Here is a 19,260-nt window from a genome sequence, read left to right on the forward strand (position 1 = left end):
CGTCACGTCACGCCGCGACACTTCAACTCCACTAACGTGACACAAATGGGCTGTTGCTGATTAAAAATGAAGGTGCCCGCGGAGGAGTTGATGAGTGACATTCTCAAGCGTCTGACCGGCGAGTCGGCGTTGCCTACTTACAGGAACATCGAGAAGTTCAAGCGGAGCAAGGATGGCGTCTACGTGGTGGCGGAGGACTTCCACGAAACGGTGAAGAAAAGGGAACAAGTCAACGCCAAAGAACGGCTGAGGGTGAGTGTTTGTTTTTGTTGTTGTTTGTTGTTTGTGTGTGTGCGTCAATGGTTTCATTCGTACACTTTAACCGCGCTTTTGACTTTTACACAGGACAGAATTTCACTGTTCAAGCGCCACTTTTGTCATGTTAAGCGTAAACAAGCAAATAGTCGGCTAAAATTAACTGACATTAACTACCATTAACTAATATCAGCTAGCATTAACTAATATCAGCTAGCATTAACTAATATCAGCCAGCATTAACTAATATAAGTTAACGTTAACTAGTATCAGCTAACATTAACTAACATTAAATGACATCAACTGACATTAACTAATATCAGCTAGCATTAACTAATATCAGCTAGCATTAACTAATATAAGCTAGCATTAACTAATATAAGCTAACATGAACTAGTATCAGCTAACATCAACTGACATCAGCTAACATCAACTAACATCAGCTAACATCAACTAACATCAGCTAACCTGAACTAACATCAGCTAACCTGAACTAACATCAGCTAACCTTAACTAAAATCAGCTAACCTTAACTAATATCAGCTAACCTTAACTAATATCAGCTAACATCAACTAATATTAGCTAACATCAACTAATATCAGCTAACCTGAACTAATATCAGCTAACCTGAACTAATATCAGCTAACCTCGACCAACATCAGCTAACCTTAACTAATATTAGATAACCTTAACTAATATTAGCTAACATCAACTAATATTAGCTAACATCAACTAATACCAGCTAACCTGAACTAATATCAGCTAACCTGAACTAATATCAGCTAACCTGAACTAATATCAGCTAACCTCGACCAACATCAGCTAACATCAACTAACATCAGCTAACCTCAACTAACATCAACTAACATCAGCTAACCTCAACTAACATCAGCTAACCTTAACTAATATTAGCTAACATCAACTAATATTAGCTAACATCAACTAATACCAGCTGACATTAACTAATATCAGCTATGATCAACTTATATCAGCTAAGATAAACTAATATCAACTAATATCTGCTAACATCAACTAATATCTGCTAACATCAACTAATACCAGCTGACATTAACTAACATTAACATCAACTAACATCAACTAACACCAACTAACATCAACTAACACCAACTAACATCAACTAATACCAGCTGACATCAACTAATACCAGCTGACATTAACGAATACCAGCTAACATTAACTAATATCAGCTAAGATCAACTAATATCAACTTACATCAACTAATACCAGCTAAAACTAATATCAGCTGACATTAACTAATATCAGCTGACATTAACTGACGTCAGCTAACATTAACTAACATCAGCTAACATTAACTAACATCAACTAATACTAGCTCAAACTAATATCAGCTAACATCAGCTGACATTAACTACCGGTAATATCAGCTGACATTAACTGACGTCAGCTAACATTAACTAACATCAACTAATACTAGCTCAAACTAATATCAGCTAACATCAGCTGACATTAACTAATATCAGCTGACATTAACTAATATCAGCTGACATTAACTAATATCAGCTAACATCACCTAACATTAATAACTAACATTAATTAACGTCAATGTAATGTAAAAAATATATAACAAAGTAGCAATAAACACGTCAATAATGAATAAAGCATAACATGTTCTAGACCATGGGTGTCAAACTCTGGCCCGCAAGCCAAATTTGGCCCGCCGTGTAATTTCACTTGGCCCTCGAGGCGATATCAAATTAACACTAGAATTGGCCCGCCGATTATATACAGCGGCGGTGCCGATGTGACATCGCATTCACCGCTAATTCTCATACTTGCCAAACCTCCCAGGAGACTCCCTAATTTCAGTGCCCCTCCCGAAAATCGTCACATCCCCTTTTTGTCCAGTCCAACGAGTGCTGGCCCAGTCATATAATATTTGCGTCTTTCGCACGCACACACAAGTGAATGCAACGCATACTTGATCTTCAGCGATACAGGTTACACTGAGGGTGCCCGTATAAATAACTTTAACATTGTTAGAAATATACGCCACACTGTGAACCCACACCAAACAAGAATGACAAACACATTTTGGGAGAACATCCGCACCGTAACACAACATAAACACAATAGAACAAATACCCAGAACCGTTTGCAGCACTAACTCTTCCGGGACACTACAAGGTGTGTGTTTGTGTGTGTGTGTGTTTGTGTGTGTGTGTGGGGGGGGGGGGGGATTTGGTGGTAGCGGGGGTGTATTTTGTAGCGTCCCGGAAGAGTTAGTGCTGCATAGGGTTCTGGGTATTTGTTCTGTTGTGTTACGGTGCGGATGTTCTCACGAAATGTGTTTGTCATTCTTGTTTGGTGTGGGTTCACAGTGTGGCGTATATTTCTAACAATGTTAAAGTTGCTTATATGGCCACTCTCAGTGTGACCTGTATCGCTGTTGACCAAGTCTGCCTTGCATTCAATTGTGTGTGTGTGTGTGCACAGAAGCCGCTTATATCTTGTGACTGGGCCGGCACGTTGTTAGAATGGATGAAAAGTGGACGTGACGACAGCTCGTAGAGGTTGTTAAAAGCAGTGCCTGTAAGGCACACCCCCAAGACTTTGGTCTGGGTGGACTACGAGATATAATGACTGATGAACACCTTCGTTGGATAATGAAGGTTGCCTCAGCTCAAAGCCTGAGCCCCGACATTAATGAACTAGCATCCAAGAAAAGATGACAGGTATCTGGCTTGGGCACATCAGATTAGATCAGTGTGTTGCAAACTGAGCAGTTTAAAGTCCAGAATGGTTGGTTTATTCATTATTTTATTTTCAAATGTATTAGCCTGTGGAAAAAGTTAATGTTGATATTTAGAGCCATTCAATTTTTATTTAAATTGTATTTGATATGCCATTGATATTTTTTAATTATTATTATTATTATTTGAAACTCCATTTTGCATGTCACTGTAAAGTTATATAAGCCTTGCTTGTTCAATATTTAATACAAAACTTGTTTGGGTGCTTATCAAAAAGGTTAATTTGTTCAACCTTGGCCCGCGGCTTTGTTCAGTTTTAAATTTTGGCCCACTCTGTATTTGAGTTTGACACTCCTGTTCTAGACCAAAGGTCACTTCATATTTTCTACTGCTCACGAGTGTTGCATATCTGAGTTATTGTGCAGAAATACAAAAGTACTCTTCATACATTAACGGTGTTACAAAAAAGATCAGTTAGAATAATACATCATGTTGGATATAGAGAACATACAAACCATTTTATTTATTAAATCACAAATATTGAAATTCAACGATTTGGTGCATTTGCAAACAGCTAAAATGATGTACAAAGCAAACTATAACCTGCTACCAAAGAATGTACAACAATTCTTCTCAACAAAAGAGGAGACATATAACCTTAGAGGAAAATCTAATTTAAAACATTTGTATGCACATACAACACTTAAATCCTTTAGCATATCAGTATGTGGAATTAAATTATGAAATGTGGCTGAACGCGACATCTTTCTATGAGTGTTGGGTTTCAGCAGCACATGTGTGCATGCACACTTTACACACTGAAATAAAAAGATACACAATGTTCCCAGGGCTCTGTGTACGTGCTGGCTGGTTTTAAAGATAATAGAAATGTCATTGTATGTCTAGTATATCAAAATAAACATGATAGAGGTGTAATACCACCACGTCAGCTGTTGCTGTATTTTTTCAGGCTTCTGATTGGACAAAATGTGCATGACAGCAGGTGTGTGTGTTTGTGTGTAGACATAGACAGTTTTGAAACTACGCTTGTGTGGATGGAGATCGCTTTAACCCCAACTATGCGTTTTCGTGTGGACATGGCCTAAGCCACTTGCCCACACGCATACGCTGTCCTTAAAATCGCAGACTTTTGCAAACGCAAGTGTAGAGTTCCAAAACTTGCCGCCCAAAAATAAATATACGTAAATATGCTTCTATTCTCTATTTTCACTCAAATGGACAAAAAGACGCATCAAAATAGGCTTTTGCGACAATGACAGTCAGCTTCTAAAGATCCCGAAAACTCGTTTTAAAACCTGTGGAGACCTGGCATTCCAGGCTATAGCTCCCAGACTCTGGAACAATTTGCACCAGTCCCTTTGTGATCTTCGTGAACATTTGAAAACTTCTCTTTTTAGTAAAGCTTTTAGTTAATGCACCTTTTAATCCACTTTGTATCCTTTTCATGATGTTGCCCCTGTTTTAAATTGAATTGTTGTTTTACTTTACCTGTGTTTTGTACAGCACTTTGTGATTTGTGTCTGTGAAAAACGCTTTATAAATGAAATTTACTTACCGTATTTTTCGGAGTATAAGTCTCTCCAGAGTATAAGTCGCACCGGCCGAAAATGCGCAATAAAAAAGGAAAAAAACATATAAGTCGCACTGGAGTATAAGTCGCATTTTTTGGGGAAATGTATTTGATAAAAGCCAACACCAAGAATAGACATTTGAAAGGCAATTCAAAATAAATAAAGAATAGTGAACAACAGGCTGAATAAGTGTACGTTATATGAGGCATAAATAACCAACTGAGAACGTGCCTGGTATGTTAACGTAACATATTATGGTAAGAGTCATTCAAATAACTATAACATATAGAACATGCTATACGTTTACCAAACAATCTGTCACTCCTAATCGCTAAATCCCATGAAATCTTATACGTCTAGTCTCTTACGTGAATGAGCTAAATAATATGATTTGATATTTTACGGTAATGTGTTAATAATTTCACACATAAGTCGCTCCTGAGTATAAGTCGCAACCCCGGCCAAACTATGAAAAAGACTGCGACTTATAGTCCGAAAAATGCGGTACTTACTTACTGTTTTACATGTGATTACCATCAGACCTCCAACTGATGAGGCAGCTTTGACAAGCAAGACTTTTTGATTTGTGTCATAAGAAAGGTGCAACATTATCTCGTTTTTATTTATTTGTTTAACGACAGATCATGAAATTACCTTATGTGTTGATTCCATTTGTGTAGAAGGAGCCGGCCACGACCGTGTACGCGCATGTAACGCAACCAAACGACTAAAAAAACATGTCTCCTTCCTTCTTGTTAATGTTAAAGACAACCTATATTTCATTGCATATGTATGTGCTAAAATTGATCATTCAATGCTTATAATTCCATGAGAGTTTTGCAGCGGCATACGCACGTCTGCGCGCTTTTAGGCACTTAAACAATCAAAAGGCTTTCCTTGGCTCGGTGGTGTGTGCTAATTTAAAAAATAATGTTCACTTCACATCATGTTGCTGATTAAACATGTTATAATTTTGGGTTTCAGCAGCATAAGCATGCATGTAAGCTTTTAACACACACATAAAAAAAAGATTCATAATGTTCCCAGGGTTCTGTACAGGTGCAGGCTGCTTTTAAAAATAATGTAGATGTTATTGTACGTCGAGTAAATCAAAATAAACATAACAGAGGTGTAATGCCACCAAGTCAGCTGTGGGTGCTTTTCCAGGATTCTGATTGGACAAAATGTGTATGGGTTTGTGTGTAGACAGTTTTGAAACTACACTTGTGTGGACAGAGATCATTGTAACCCCAAATATGTATTTTTGAAACTCTGTTCGTGTGGACATGGCCTTAAACACAGATTGCTTTACTGACACCTAACTCTTTAACGGCAGAAACATAGTAAAAAGACAGCCAGTCAAGGAAATATATAAATATATATATATATATATATATTAGAGATGCGCGGTTTGCGGGCACAACCGCGGAGTCCGCGGATTATCCGCGGATCGGGCGGATGAAATTTAAAAAAATTAGATTTTATCCGCGGGTCGGGTCGGGTCGGGTGGTTAAAAAAAAATTAGATTTTAAATAGATTCAGGCGGGTGGCAGTTAAACCAATTCGGAAATATATATACATAGTTAAATGTTGTTACCCACATTCGAAAAACGAGCAGGCACCTGCTGCATATGCCACAACAGAAGAAAAAAAAAAAAAGAGATGGACACTTTTACGGAGCGGAGAAGTGACGCCTCGCCGGGGTCCGGGACCGAGGCCCCTTCCCCCGAGAGGGCCCCACCGGGAGCCGTAGCTGAGGCGATCCGCGAGAAGGGCCCGGCGCACGTCCAGGGTCACCACCGCGCCCACCGCACCGACACCCCGCCTCGTCCGCCTTCGCCGCGGCCGGCGTCACGCGCAGCAGGTAAGCAGCTTACCTGCCCGCCACCCCCGTGGCCGGGGGCTCGTAACAGGGGTCACTCCGCGCTCTCCGCCCGCGCAGCTTACCTGCCCGCCACCCCTGTTGCCGGGGGCGCGTAACAGGGGTCACTCCGCGCGCAGTGCGCTCACGAAAGGGGTGGGGCTCACCCTGGTTGATATAGACAGCAGCTAGGACGGTGGCCATGGAAGTTGGAACCCGCTAAGGAGTGTGTAACAACCCACCTGCCGAATCAACTAGCCCTGAAAATGGATGGCGCTGGAGCGTCGGGCCCATATACCCGGCCGTCGCCTGCAGCGAGACGCACTTGGAGGTGCGCTCAGCGCGGCTCCCATATGATTGCGCACTGGTGTGCGTCTGGGTCGTGACAGCGTGGCACGCGAATGTCTGTGCTGCATTGGATCAGTCTCCTTTCTTTAACAGGCAAAAGCTTTATAACCTCACTAATGCCTTGCATCGTCTATATTAGATATATAACAACGGGCGGATGCGGTTCTGATCAAATGTTAGATCGGGTGGATTGCGGATGGTTGACGACTTTCTGATGCGGTTGCGGATGAAATAATTGCCTATCCGCGCATCTCTAATATATATATATATATATATATATATATATATATATATATATATTTTTTTTTTTTATTATTTTTTTTACCCACAAACAAATCTTAATACGAACAGACAACCTTAAAACACACCCACACACATTAGTTCACAGACACGTGAATTGGATTACAGACGCACAGATTGAGATAGACATTTGCAAATACTTTGGCTACAATAATACTTCCATAGTGTCCAGTCTTTGACCTTTTGTGGCTGTTTTATTATGATTATCATGATTTGCAAATTAAAGGTAAAATCACAATCGTTCAGAGTATCAGCTATACTGACCCTGTGTTTACTTGGTACCGGCTCGATGCGTAAATTAGCAGTATCTCTCAAGCCTAGTTGTAATTTGCTATTCATCAATCCTGAAAATGAGTTCATGGTGAGGATCTCATCTTTAAAATCAAAGTCTTTTTTAGAATTTTTTTATTTATTTTTTTGGTCAGGTTGAAACAAGGCCCCGTTGTCTAATTAAGCTAGTAGTCTAGGATCTTGTTAGTTCTCGCAGAAGTTCGTCAAGGATCCACATTGTGAATGTTGATGAAAGTTATTGTAAAAGTATGTATTGCTAGAATGTCGTCAAGCACTGCCATGAAAACGTTTTTTTTTTTTTTAAATGTATTCTATGAGTGATTTGTAATTTGACTTTCTTCTATGCAGATAAGGAACCTAAATACCATGTTCTCCCGCTTAAAGCGCATGGTACCGTTGATGCGACCAGACCGTAAGCCCAGTAAAGTAGACACTCTTAAAGCTGCAACGGAGTACATTCGATTGTTACTTGCAGTTCTGCAGGACACTGATAATGTATGTGGCCTTGGCCACTGTGCTGTACAGAATTAAACTACAGATTTTAGTTATTGAGTACTTTCTATTCTTTAGACTGATTGCAACGAAACAGACTTCCTGAAGAATATAATCACTCATGAGCAGACCGATGGCTTTGATGGTGATCTTTGGACAGTTGATGATGTAAGTGTCTTTCACTTGTGTTTTAGATTTGTAGCTCAGAAAGTAAGAATTATTTGTGTTTTCTACCTGCTGCAGTGAATTGTCGGATGGATATTTTATTAAGCTTCCATGTTGCATCCTCATGTGTGTAATTTTTTTTTTTTTTTTGCAACTATTTGGCCACATTGCAATGTGAATTTACAATGTGGTTACCCTGTAAGGCCAACTTATCTTAAAAGCTGCCTCATCGCGGTTTTTAGTTCAGACCCTGGTGTATTTTGACCCTTTTTTTAGGGTTCATTGCAGCAGGCTTGAAATGCCACTGGCAATAATATTACATGTACAGTATTATGTATATTCAGGATTTGTAACCCTGAGACAATCTCTTAAACACTTAATTTGCGGTAAATAAACAATGATGGAATTTGTGTCCGTTTTCCATGACAGTTTCTGAATATTCCTGATGAAGTTGAAGATTGTTTCAACATGCCATCGGACACAGGAACAGAGGACTGTGATCTGACCAGACAGGTGTACCAGCATTGTGTTATGCCTTCCTACCAGTTCATCATTCAAGTAATGCCTGATCAATCTCCGGTAACTGTTTTACATTTTTAATTTTGGGTGCTTTACTTGTAACAGTAACCTATGCTTAAGAAAAGACAATGGCATAAGACTCATTGACTAGATGTCGAGGACTGAATCAGATTCGTCTGAAGCTTCTTGGGACTTAAAACAAAATGTGCTGTTTATCGAAGAAGTATTCCATCTATTACAAAAAAAAAATGCAACAACCATTTTGGTAGGTTATACAGAGTGGTAGCTTTAGTTTTTCACAAATTTTGATTGAAAGTTTACCCTAGTTTTCGTATACTGTTTTGATTATTCTACCAAACAATCTAATCTGTTGGCATATCATTCTGCAAATATGAGTGCCCAAAAAAAGAACACGCGTTGGTGGCTGTCTTCCGTTACTAATAAACTACATAAGTCGAACAGTATTAGTAACGTATCTTACAATACGGGATTCAGCCCCAGACCGATGGTCCAATCGTCATGCTCAGCATCCAGGCCAGCCGAGGTCAAGCCCACTTTTACATTCACTTACAGCAGTGGTTCTTAACCTTGTAGAAGGTACCGAACCCCACCAGTTTCATATGCGCATTCACCCAACCCTTCTTTAGTGAAAAATAAAAATTTTTTTTTCAAATTCAAGACAGTTATATGTTTTTGGTAACACTTTAGTATGGGGAACATATTCTAAATAACAAAGACTTAATTTAAAGTTTTTTGGACACTAGGGTAACATATTCTAAGCAACAAAGACTTAATTTAGAGTTATTTGGTTAGGGTTAGCGGTAGAGATGCGCGGTTTGCGGACACAACCGCGGAGTCCGCGGATAAACCGCGGGTCGGGCGGGTAAAAATAGATTTTAAATAGATGCGGGCGGTTGGCGGTTGAACCAATTCGGAAATATATATACATAGTTAAATGTTGTTACCCACATACAAAAACGAGCAGCACTCTTTGAAACAGTCAATTATTCATCAGCCACCGCGTCCCAGCAACAAGTGGCGCAAGTGAGCGCTCCTTCAGCGCAGCAGGGCACATTTTAGAGGCCAGGCGCTCTCGCATGAATCCTGGCACTGTAGATGCCCTTTTATTCCTGCATAGTGCTAACAAAAAAAAAAGTCAGTAGACATACGGTTGGATATGTTAAACGAATTAGTCTACGTTACCTATAGGCTATACCAAATAAGCCCATGTCTAACCTATATTGAGTTCGGTCAGCTAAATAATTTTGATTGTTACGTGTTGTTTGGGCGCACTACAATGCAAAAGAATTAAGGCAATTGCGTTGTTTATTGTTTTTTTTCTATTCGAGATATACTACTATGAGTGAATAATTATTTGGCCTCGCTTTCAAGTGAAGCGCATCTCCGATTGGCGACAATGTAAGGCTATTTAGCCTGCTTTGTTTGTCGCGACCGTCTATTTTCATTATATTTCAAGTTTGATGATAAAGTGCAGTCTGATGGGTTTGATTTCCCCCCTTCAGCTTTTTGCCTTGGCCAGTAAGTTGCAGGTAATTTATTATTATTATTTATTTTATTTATTTTTGTTTAAATAGAGATGACATACATATGTTATTGTATAATTTAAGTTTGATTGACAGCCTAAGGCTTATGAGGCACAATTTGTATTTATTTTTTTATTTCAACTTAAAAACGTATGAGCCTATGCCTATGCCTACAACATAGGCTATGTGTTTATCTTTATTTTCCTGCCGGTCGTTGACAATGGAGATTGTCTGATATTTTGTCATGGCTGCAGATCAATCAATAAAGGTTCATTTTTGTCGCGAAATTGTTCACTGTTTCACTGTGCACCCCGCCCTCGTCCCTATTTGAGCATTATAACGTTAACAATTTAATATTCATTGAAATAAATTCAGAACATTTTTTTTACCTAATGAAAATATAGGCCTAGTCTTTCTAAAACATTTTTTTAACTTCTTAAAAGCCCCGTTCTGCTTTCTGCAACTGCGCACACAAAGTGTGAGGAACGCACTCCTGATCTGAGGGCATTGGCAACAATAGTCAACACTTTCTTAATGGAAATGACAATAATATTATAATAATGATAAATAATATTATCACGCATTAATATCTCTTAGCCACCAGTGCGTGGCCAATATATATTAATGCGTGGCACACATTGAATGTCTCTGCTGCATTGGATCTGTCTCCTTTCTTTAACAGGCAAAAGCTTTATAACCTCACTAATGCCTTGCATCGTCTATATTAGATATATAACAACGGGCGGGTGCGGGCGGGTGTAGTTTTGATAAAATGTTGGTTCGGATGGATGGATGGCGGATGGTTGACGACTTTTGTGATGCGGTTGCGGATGAAATAATTGCCTATCCGCGCATCTCTAGTTAGCGGGTTAGGGTTATAATAAGGCCATGCCGAATAAAGCATTAATTAGTACTTAATAATGATTAGCTAAGAGCCAATATGTTACTAATTTGCATGTTAATAAGCAACTAATTAAAGGTGAATATGTTCCCCATACTAAAGTGTTACCATGTTTTTTTTACTGGTGCACAAAATGAACCATGCATGAACATCACCTTGTTCAAAGAACAAAACCAACACAGTGCATAAACTCACAACAAATTACACACCTGCAAATTAGTCTGACTTCTGCTGTTGTCGTATCCGTAATACGCCGATAGGGAGAAGTTTTTATTTACACGATGAGTCGGGTGTGTTTTGACCCCTCCGCCTGAGCCCGACTTACCGAACCCCGAGGGTTCGATCGAACCCAGGTTAAGAACCACTGACTTACAGAGATGCTCGGCGTCTGATGGGCAGGACATAGCGGAGCGTTTATCCAATGGCAGTCTAGTTTGGCTGCAGTAGAACAACCCACGCTATGCTCCCCCCATTTAAGTCAATGGACGCTCAGCATTCAACCACTGTGACGCTACCACAATGAATGAGAAGAAAGTCGCGTCAGCTGTCGTGGAAGTAGTTGATTCTGAACAAAAGTTGAAACTGTGTTTAGTCAAAGAAATTGAAAAACTGAAATATATATTTGACCAGTTTTTTTGTACATTTTAGGGGAAGCTAAACTTCTCTTGCAGTTTTGGAGCAATCTTCATATCTGGAATGGATAAATTTGATAAATATTTTTTTTTATGGGAACATTTACATTTTCGTCCTATCTTTTGGACTAGGTTACTGACAAACAAAGGTACTGCTGTACAAGGTAAACAAAACACTTTTACTGCCACTGTGCCAAGTACAGTTGTACAAATTCGACTTGAGCCAGTGGAATGGGTATATGCCAGTTCCCCACAAAACCACTGGATAAGAGCTTTTTATTTTGGCTGTCCAAATGCATGTCACTTAAATATGAACTGATTGGAAATGTGCTTCTTTTTCAAATGGATCATTTAAATGGGGAGATTTACTCTTAAAATATTTAGCTTTTCTGGTGATACCGCTCTCTATATTCAGACCCTGCAACTTCCCCGCATATTCTGGCCAATGTTCATTTTTTCCAATCACATTTTTTCCTGGTTATTGCTCAAACTTACATGTGAACAGTCTAAAGCAAATGTAGCTGCATCATCCACTCACTCCCTTACTTGTTTACATTGACACAGATGTTTTTGATCTCTTATTGTCTGATTTATCAAAAATAATCACCGCTGTAGTTTTCAGTCAACTGAAACCGGCGTAAACTGTGTGCTATGTGCAACTTACATTGCAGTTTTGGGGGGGGAATACTGCAATATCAGAGATCTCAAAAAAGGCCCACGAGATCCTGTGGAGAGTGGTAAATTGCTGTTAATGTTAAAAAATGTGCTTTTATGCATTTTTTTAAAACCTTTTTTTAATTGAATTTTTGACGCACACAAACATGTCAAATGTTCTTTTTTTTCCTCCCTCAACCAAGTAGCTTACAAAACTATATATAAAATACAAATAAACTAGAAAAAAAGAAGAAAAAACCCCCCCCATGCATCAGTCAAATAAGTACAGGCAAATATTGAACTGACGCCACAAACAACTGCACTCCTGAAAGTCCCCAACACGGTGCAGCAATACAAAAAAGCAAACGAAAGGCCCATCTATTACCTACCTTTCAATCTAGGTTAAATTTGAGATCATTCTCTTTTATATATTTAAGGAAACCACACAGAACTGTTAAATTTCAGCCAAATTTTCTCCAGTTTGAGACAACACAAAACGTATTTAATCCAGCAGGTGTGGCGAGGAAGCGTGGTTTCTTTCCAATTCAACAGTCTTCTAGCCAACAAAGTAGTGAATGCTACAAGATTATTTTTGGATGTGCAAAGGGTAGATGACTGAGGTGCCACCCAAAATAGTCCACTTAGAAGATTTGGTTCAATCTTTTCGCCAATTCCCAAAGACAAAGTTTGAAAGATTTCCGTCCAATACCTACACAGGGTTGGGCAAAGCCAAAACATATGTATTAAGGTAGCTGGAGTCTGTTACCACCGATCACATAATACTTATATTCCGTCATACATCTTAGCCAGCCGGACCTTGGTATATTGGGTATGATTTTTTTAGCTTGCATTGAATAATATAAGACAAATAGAAGACTTATGAGCTCTAGTTAAATATCTGTCCAGCTCTCCTCAGATAAGGTCACTCCTAAGTCACCCTCCCAAAGTGACCTAATTTAATTCAGAGACTTAGGGCACAAAAGAAAATATTGATTGTAAATATGTTTAAATCATACTTTTTAAAGTCGGGAATGGTGCCAGAAAAGCATCTAAAAGAAAAATGTGATTTGTAAATGGTCTAATGATCCTTTTTTAAAGTCTGAAGCGGTGTCAAAAAAGCATCTAAAATGGTCGGTAAGTTTGGAAACCTGGGAAAAGTATTGCGAACGAAACTGGAGCTGTAGAATGGATTTATCAATCCTCCTGACGATTTGGGTCTCTGTAAATATTGTTTATGTAATCTGTTTACGTAATTAGCTAATCTTTTTCAACCTATATTCAATTGAATAGGCTTCAAAGACCAGATACTTAACATTCAAACTGGTAAACTTTATTTCTTGCAAATATTAGCTCATTTGGAATTTGACGCCTGCAACATGTTTCAAAAAAGCTGGCGCAAGTGAGAAAGTTGAGGAATGCTCATCAAACACTTATTTGGAACATCCCACAGGTGAACAGGCTAATTGGGGACAGGTGGGTGCCATGATTGGATATAAAAGCAGCTTCCATGAAATGCTCAGTCATTCACAAACAAAGATGGGGTGACGGTCACCATTTTGTCGACAAATGCGTGAGCAAATTGTCCAACAGTTTAAGAACATTTCTCAACGAGCTATTGCAAAGAATTTAGGCATTTCACCATCTACGGTCCGTAATATCAAAAGGTTAAGAGAATCTAGAGAAATCACTGCACGTATGAGCCAAGGCTGAAAACCAACACTGAATGCCCGTGACCATCGATCCCTTAGGCGAAAAGCGACATCAGTGTGAAAAGGATATCACCACATGGACTCAGGAACACTTGAGAAAACCAATGTCAGTAACTACAGTTTGTCGCTACATCTGTAAGTGCAAGTTAAAACTCTACTATGCAAAGCGAAAGCCATTTATCAACAACACCCAGAAACGCCTCCGGCTTCGCTGGGCCCGAGATCATCTAAGATGGACTGATGCGAAGTGCAAAAGTGTTCTGTGGTCGGACGAGTCCACATTTCAAATTGTTTTTGGAAACTGTAGACGTCGTGTCCTCTGGACCAAAGAGGAAAAGAACCATTGGTATGTTATAGGCGCAAAGTTGAAAAGCCAGCATCTGTGATGGTATGGGGGTGTATTAGTGCCCAAGACATGGGTAACTTACACATCTGTGAAGGCACCATTAATGCTGAAAGGTTCATACAGGTTTTGGAGCAACATATGTTGCCATCCAAGCAACGTCTTTTTCGATGCCAAGCCACATTCTGCACGTGTTACAACAGCGTGGCTTCATAGTAAAAGAGTGCGGGTACTAGACTGGCCTGCCTGTAGTCCAGACCTGTCTCCCATTGAAAATGTGTGGCGCAATATGAAGCCTAAAATACAACAACGGAGACCCCGGACTGTTGAACAACTTAAGCAACAATGGGAAAGAATTTCACCTGAAAAGCTTCAAAAATTGGTCTCCTCAGTTCCCAAACGTTTATAGAGTGTTATTAAAAGGAAAGACCATGTAACACAGTAGTAAAAATTCCCCACTTTTTTGCAATGTGTTGCTGCAATTAAATTCTAAGTTCATGATTATTTGCAGAAAAAAATAAGTTTCTCAGTTCGAACATTAAATATCTTGTCTTTGCAGTCTATTCAATTGAATATAAGTTGAAAAGGATTTGCCAATTATTGCATTCTGTTTTTATTTACGATTTACACAATGTGCCAACTTCACTGGTTTTGGTTTTTGTAGATACACACACACAGATATAGATAGATATGTATTTAGCACACAGTAATTTTCCTGCAGATGGGACCAGTTATTGGTCCCATCTGCCATGCCGTTTCTGAAAAATACTTGAAAGATGGAACCTATTCAATCAGCAATCAGATGCTTTAACATCTGAAACAACAGGGTAGACCTATTTTATTAAGAATGGCATTTGACACAAAGCATCTGATTGTTTTCTGTTGTCTCCTGATTTTGATTATTCAAGGTGAAGAGGCTGTGATTACAGCTTTACTTGTAGACACTTTGAAATACTTCAACTTAACTATGCTGTGGCTCTCTTGAAAGATAGGAGGTTTTGGATGTGTGTTATGAATTTCTGTCAGGGTGGAGGGATCTGGGGGGGAACATTTTCAATAAATCATAGCTCTTGTATTTTTCTTTCAACAGATGTCCTAACCCTGATGAATGTTATGTGAAGCATATTGGAAACAAGCCAGGTTTGTGTAGCTTATTTTGAACATGCTTAAACGTTACATTGACAGAACCATTCAACAGTATTCTGAAAAAGAGCAATAGATAATGCCAAACATTGTCTTATAAGTACAGGACATATAAGGATTAATACCTGAATTTAAAGTAACAAATTAGTACAGGAGTAATAACTGACATTGTACATGGTGTCCCTAAAGTCTGGCCAAATTGGCATACACCTTTTGTAAGATTAAGCAACTTTATCATTTAATGAAATACTAACATTAAATAGCTGGACATATTTCAAAATTTTAGAGGGAGTCCAATTAAAGAGGATCTATTAAAGCTTTTTCTCTTTGACTTTTAAATTTAGAATGTTGGACACTCTGGTTAAATCATAAGGGTAATGCATTTGGGCGCGAGCTTTCAAGCAGTTTTGGAGGTTTTCCTTGGGGTTTTTTTTGTTAGATTTTTTTAAACTGTGGGCCATTTGTGACATCAAATATTGACAGATGAACATTTGAGACACTGCGACTGCTACCTGGAACTTCTCTTATTCTGTCTCATTTCATGCCCTCCCGCCTGCTCTGATGTTTGTAAAATAAATGATTTTGTGTTCATTTGTCCCTGTCATTTTGCATAGCAATGAGAAAGTCCTGGGTGCGATCCACAGGGCGGGTGTGCGTCTGCATGTGTTTTCATGGAGGGAAGGCTACATGTTTAAGCGTAAGGTTCTTCACAAGACAAAGTTTGGTCATTAATAGAATAAACACCACGGTAAAGCTTCATGCAGACGAGGAACGGGTCAGAGTGGGCGGTGCAGGGACAAGCTTGAGACCTCGATACTGTCCTGCAGAACTTTTTACAACAAAGTTCTGCAGAACAGTGTCATATCGAATAAGTGGATGTTTTGTTTTTAATCATTTTGCCTTTATTTTTCGCCGTGTTTGTTGCATCTTTCTATCTTGCCTCTGGAGAGGGCGGTCGCATTTTTTCCGCTTCCCTTCTTCCCCCTGCTTGCTCTCTTTCTTTTGTCCTTTCTACACTTTTTTGAAGCCTCTTTCTTTGCGCTGTCCTCCAAATCTAAACATCAGACATGGAATTAATTAGCTGGACTCTCGACTCAATTGACAAAATCTTTTCGACGAGGAAAAGAGGTTCTGGGGAGCCTGGCTGCCCTGATGGAACCATTGCTGCGGGGTACGTGAGAGATTCCTGGGATAAATGGAGAATCATGTGCCTCTCAGTCCTTTCCATCGAGGACGTAGAAGACATCTACCTATTTGGAATCGTGATCGCGGGGCACCTGCTGATTGGGCTGGGCATTGTTCTGGTGTATCGTCAAATTCGTAAGACGATGGCAGCCACTCAAGGAGCCCAAAGGCTGTTTGTCGCAATGGAAGGATTGGGCCGGGCTGTGGGATCACAGTCTGGAGAGATTTCTGAACTGAATCGAAAGATGGATCACATCATGGAAAAGCTGGTTGAAAGGGAAAAATCGGATATGAGGGCCGGCATGGAATAGAATGTCTGCTTGCGGAAAAACAAAATTCTAATCTACGATTTGACTCCCTCGAATGGCCTTGGTGCAACAACAGGAGCAGGCTTTTCTGAAAACATCCCCCCGAGGACTCCTCAATGATGGATGGTTTTGACCGCCCTCCCTCCTCAACGACACCTGGAGTCGAACTTTTGCTTGCATGCAGAACAGCCCCAGGCCTATGTACATTACATCAACACACCCAAGACAATGGGCATATACACACACACTCCCACCCCACGCCTTCACCACCGCTTGATTCCCCTTCGGGGTGATGGACTGCTGGCAGCGCTTAAAAGCAGCAGGTCGATCTCCAGAGGCCCAACTTTATGTACATTCTGACTACCATATAATTCAGTTTTTGAGATGGTCTTTTTAGTTTTTGTTTTTTTTACTGAAAATAATAATAATAATAACTTGGATTTATATAGCGCTTTTCTAAGTACCCAAAGTCGCTTTACATGTAGAACCCACAACCTTTACATGTAGAACCCACAACCCAAGACTCAATGTACATGAAAATACATAATGTATGATTTACAATACTATGAATGATATAAAATGAATATTGAGAATATATATACTTTTTGTATTAATATATACTACTCCTCTACTGCAAAACACCTCCTTGATCGACATATTTTATAATCGAGCAAGAGCAAGAAAGATGGAACAAACGCCAAGGCTAAAAAATATCCACACATTGGATATAATATCACTGTTCTTCAGAACTGTAGAACTCTGAACCCGTTTGACACTCTCTGTTCCGCGAACAAGCCCTGTCCACTCTGCCACACTTCGTTCCTGCCTCGTCTGCATGAAGCAGAGCTTTGTATGTCACTCAAACGTGCAGATTCTAATCATTTCTATAGTTTAAAAATATCCAGCGGGCCGCATTGAAATGTTGATTATGTTGTATTACGCCAAGGTAGCCCAGTTAACTGCCTTTTTATGCGGTTTTGCAAGACAGGTATCACGTGACTTCAAACTTGACACCTCCTTGGCTGGGTCTGAGACTGGATCAATTGCTTCTGTCTTAATTTACCGGAAGGAAGTATTGCTCTTTTGAAGAAGCACATTTTTTTTTACACTGAATTTTAAAACAGGTTTTTTTTTTTCAATGAAATTGTCAGCATAATTTGATGTAAAAAAAAATCAGTACACAATTAAAATGCAAAAAATTCAGTTTCATAAATTCAGGGTAAAAAAAACAACTTTTGTAATAAAGACACACATTAACCTCCATACTAGGTGGGGCGGGGGGGCGTTGCCTGCGGACCTGCAGCGAAGCGGGGTGTGCCAGGACCGGTTTCGAGATTAGTGACAGGTGCGTAGATGGCACACCTAGGCTGGCTTATCTAATCACCGATCACTTTGTTAAAGAGCAGCAGCCGGAAAGGAGAGGGGTTGTTGATGGTAGAGAGAAAACCCGAGCACGAACGAGAGTGAGGGCGAGACGGACAGAAATGACTGAAAACGAACACAAAAAACATCCATCCATCCATCTTCTTCCGCTTATCCGAGGTCGGGTCGCGGGGGCAGCAGCCTAAACAGGGAAGCCCAGACTTCCCTCTCCCCAGCCACTTCGTCCAGCTCCTCCCGGGGGATCCCGAGGCGTTCCCAGGCCAGCTGGGAGACATAGTCTTCCCAACGTGTCCTGGGTCTTCCCCGTGGCCTCCTACCGGTCGAACGTGCCCTAAGCACCTCCCGAGGGAGGCGATCGGGTGGCCCGAACCACCTCATCTGGCTCCTCTTGATGTGGAGGAGCAGCGGCTTTACTTTGAGCTCCCCCCGGATGACAGAGCTTCTCACCCTATCTCTAAGGGAGAGCCCCGCCACCCGGCGGAGGAAACTCATTTCGGCCGCTTGTACCCGTGATCTTGTCCTTTCGGTCATAACCCAAAGCTCATGACCATAGGTGAGGATGGGAACGTAGATCGACCGGTAAATTGAGAGCTTTGCCTTCCGGCTCCGCTCCTTCTTCACCACAACGGATCGATACAGCGTCCGCATTACTGAAGATGCCGCACCGATCCGCCTGTCGATCTCACGATCCACTCTTCCCTCACTCGTGAACAAGACTCCGAGGTACTTGAACTCCTCCACTTGGGGCAGGGTCTCCTCCTCAACCCGGAGATGGCACTCCACCCTTTTCCGGGCGAGAACCATGGACTCGGACTTGGAGGTGCTGATTCTCATCCCAGTCGCTTCACACTCTGCTGCGAACCGATCCAGCGAGAGCTGAAGATCCTGGCCAGATGAAGCCA

General features: G+C 40.3%; 1 protein-coding gene across 1 annotated transcript in view; it reads left to right on the forward strand.

Moving 5' to 3' along the window:
* The window catches only part of LOC140676620 (factor in the germline alpha-like), a 16,112-nt gene extending 39 nt beyond the window's left edge, over positions 1-16,073 (forward strand). Inside the window, exons 1-5 of the mRNA XM_072914216.1 lie at positions 1-252; positions 7,729-7,875; positions 7,951-8,040; positions 8,467-8,616; positions 15,430-16,073. The exon at positions 1-252 is cut by the window's left edge and continues 39 nt beyond it. Of these exons, the coding sequence (XP_072770317.1) occupies positions 67-252; positions 7,729-7,875; positions 7,951-8,040; positions 8,467-8,616; positions 15,430-15,438 (582 nt within the window). The 5' untranslated portion in view covers positions 1-66 and the 3' untranslated portion in view covers positions 15,439-16,073. The remainder of the gene's footprint in view (positions 253-7,728; positions 7,876-7,950; positions 8,041-8,466; positions 8,617-15,429) is intronic.
* The last annotated feature ends 3,187 nt before the right edge of the window (positions 16,074-19,260 follow it).

The sequence above is a fragment of the Nerophis lumbriciformis genome, linkage group LG12, assembly GCF_033978685.3.
Source record: "Nerophis lumbriciformis linkage group LG12, RoL_Nlum_v2.1, whole genome shotgun sequence".
NCBI lineage: Eukaryota > Metazoa > Chordata > Actinopteri > Syngnathiformes > Syngnathidae > Nerophis > Nerophis lumbriciformis.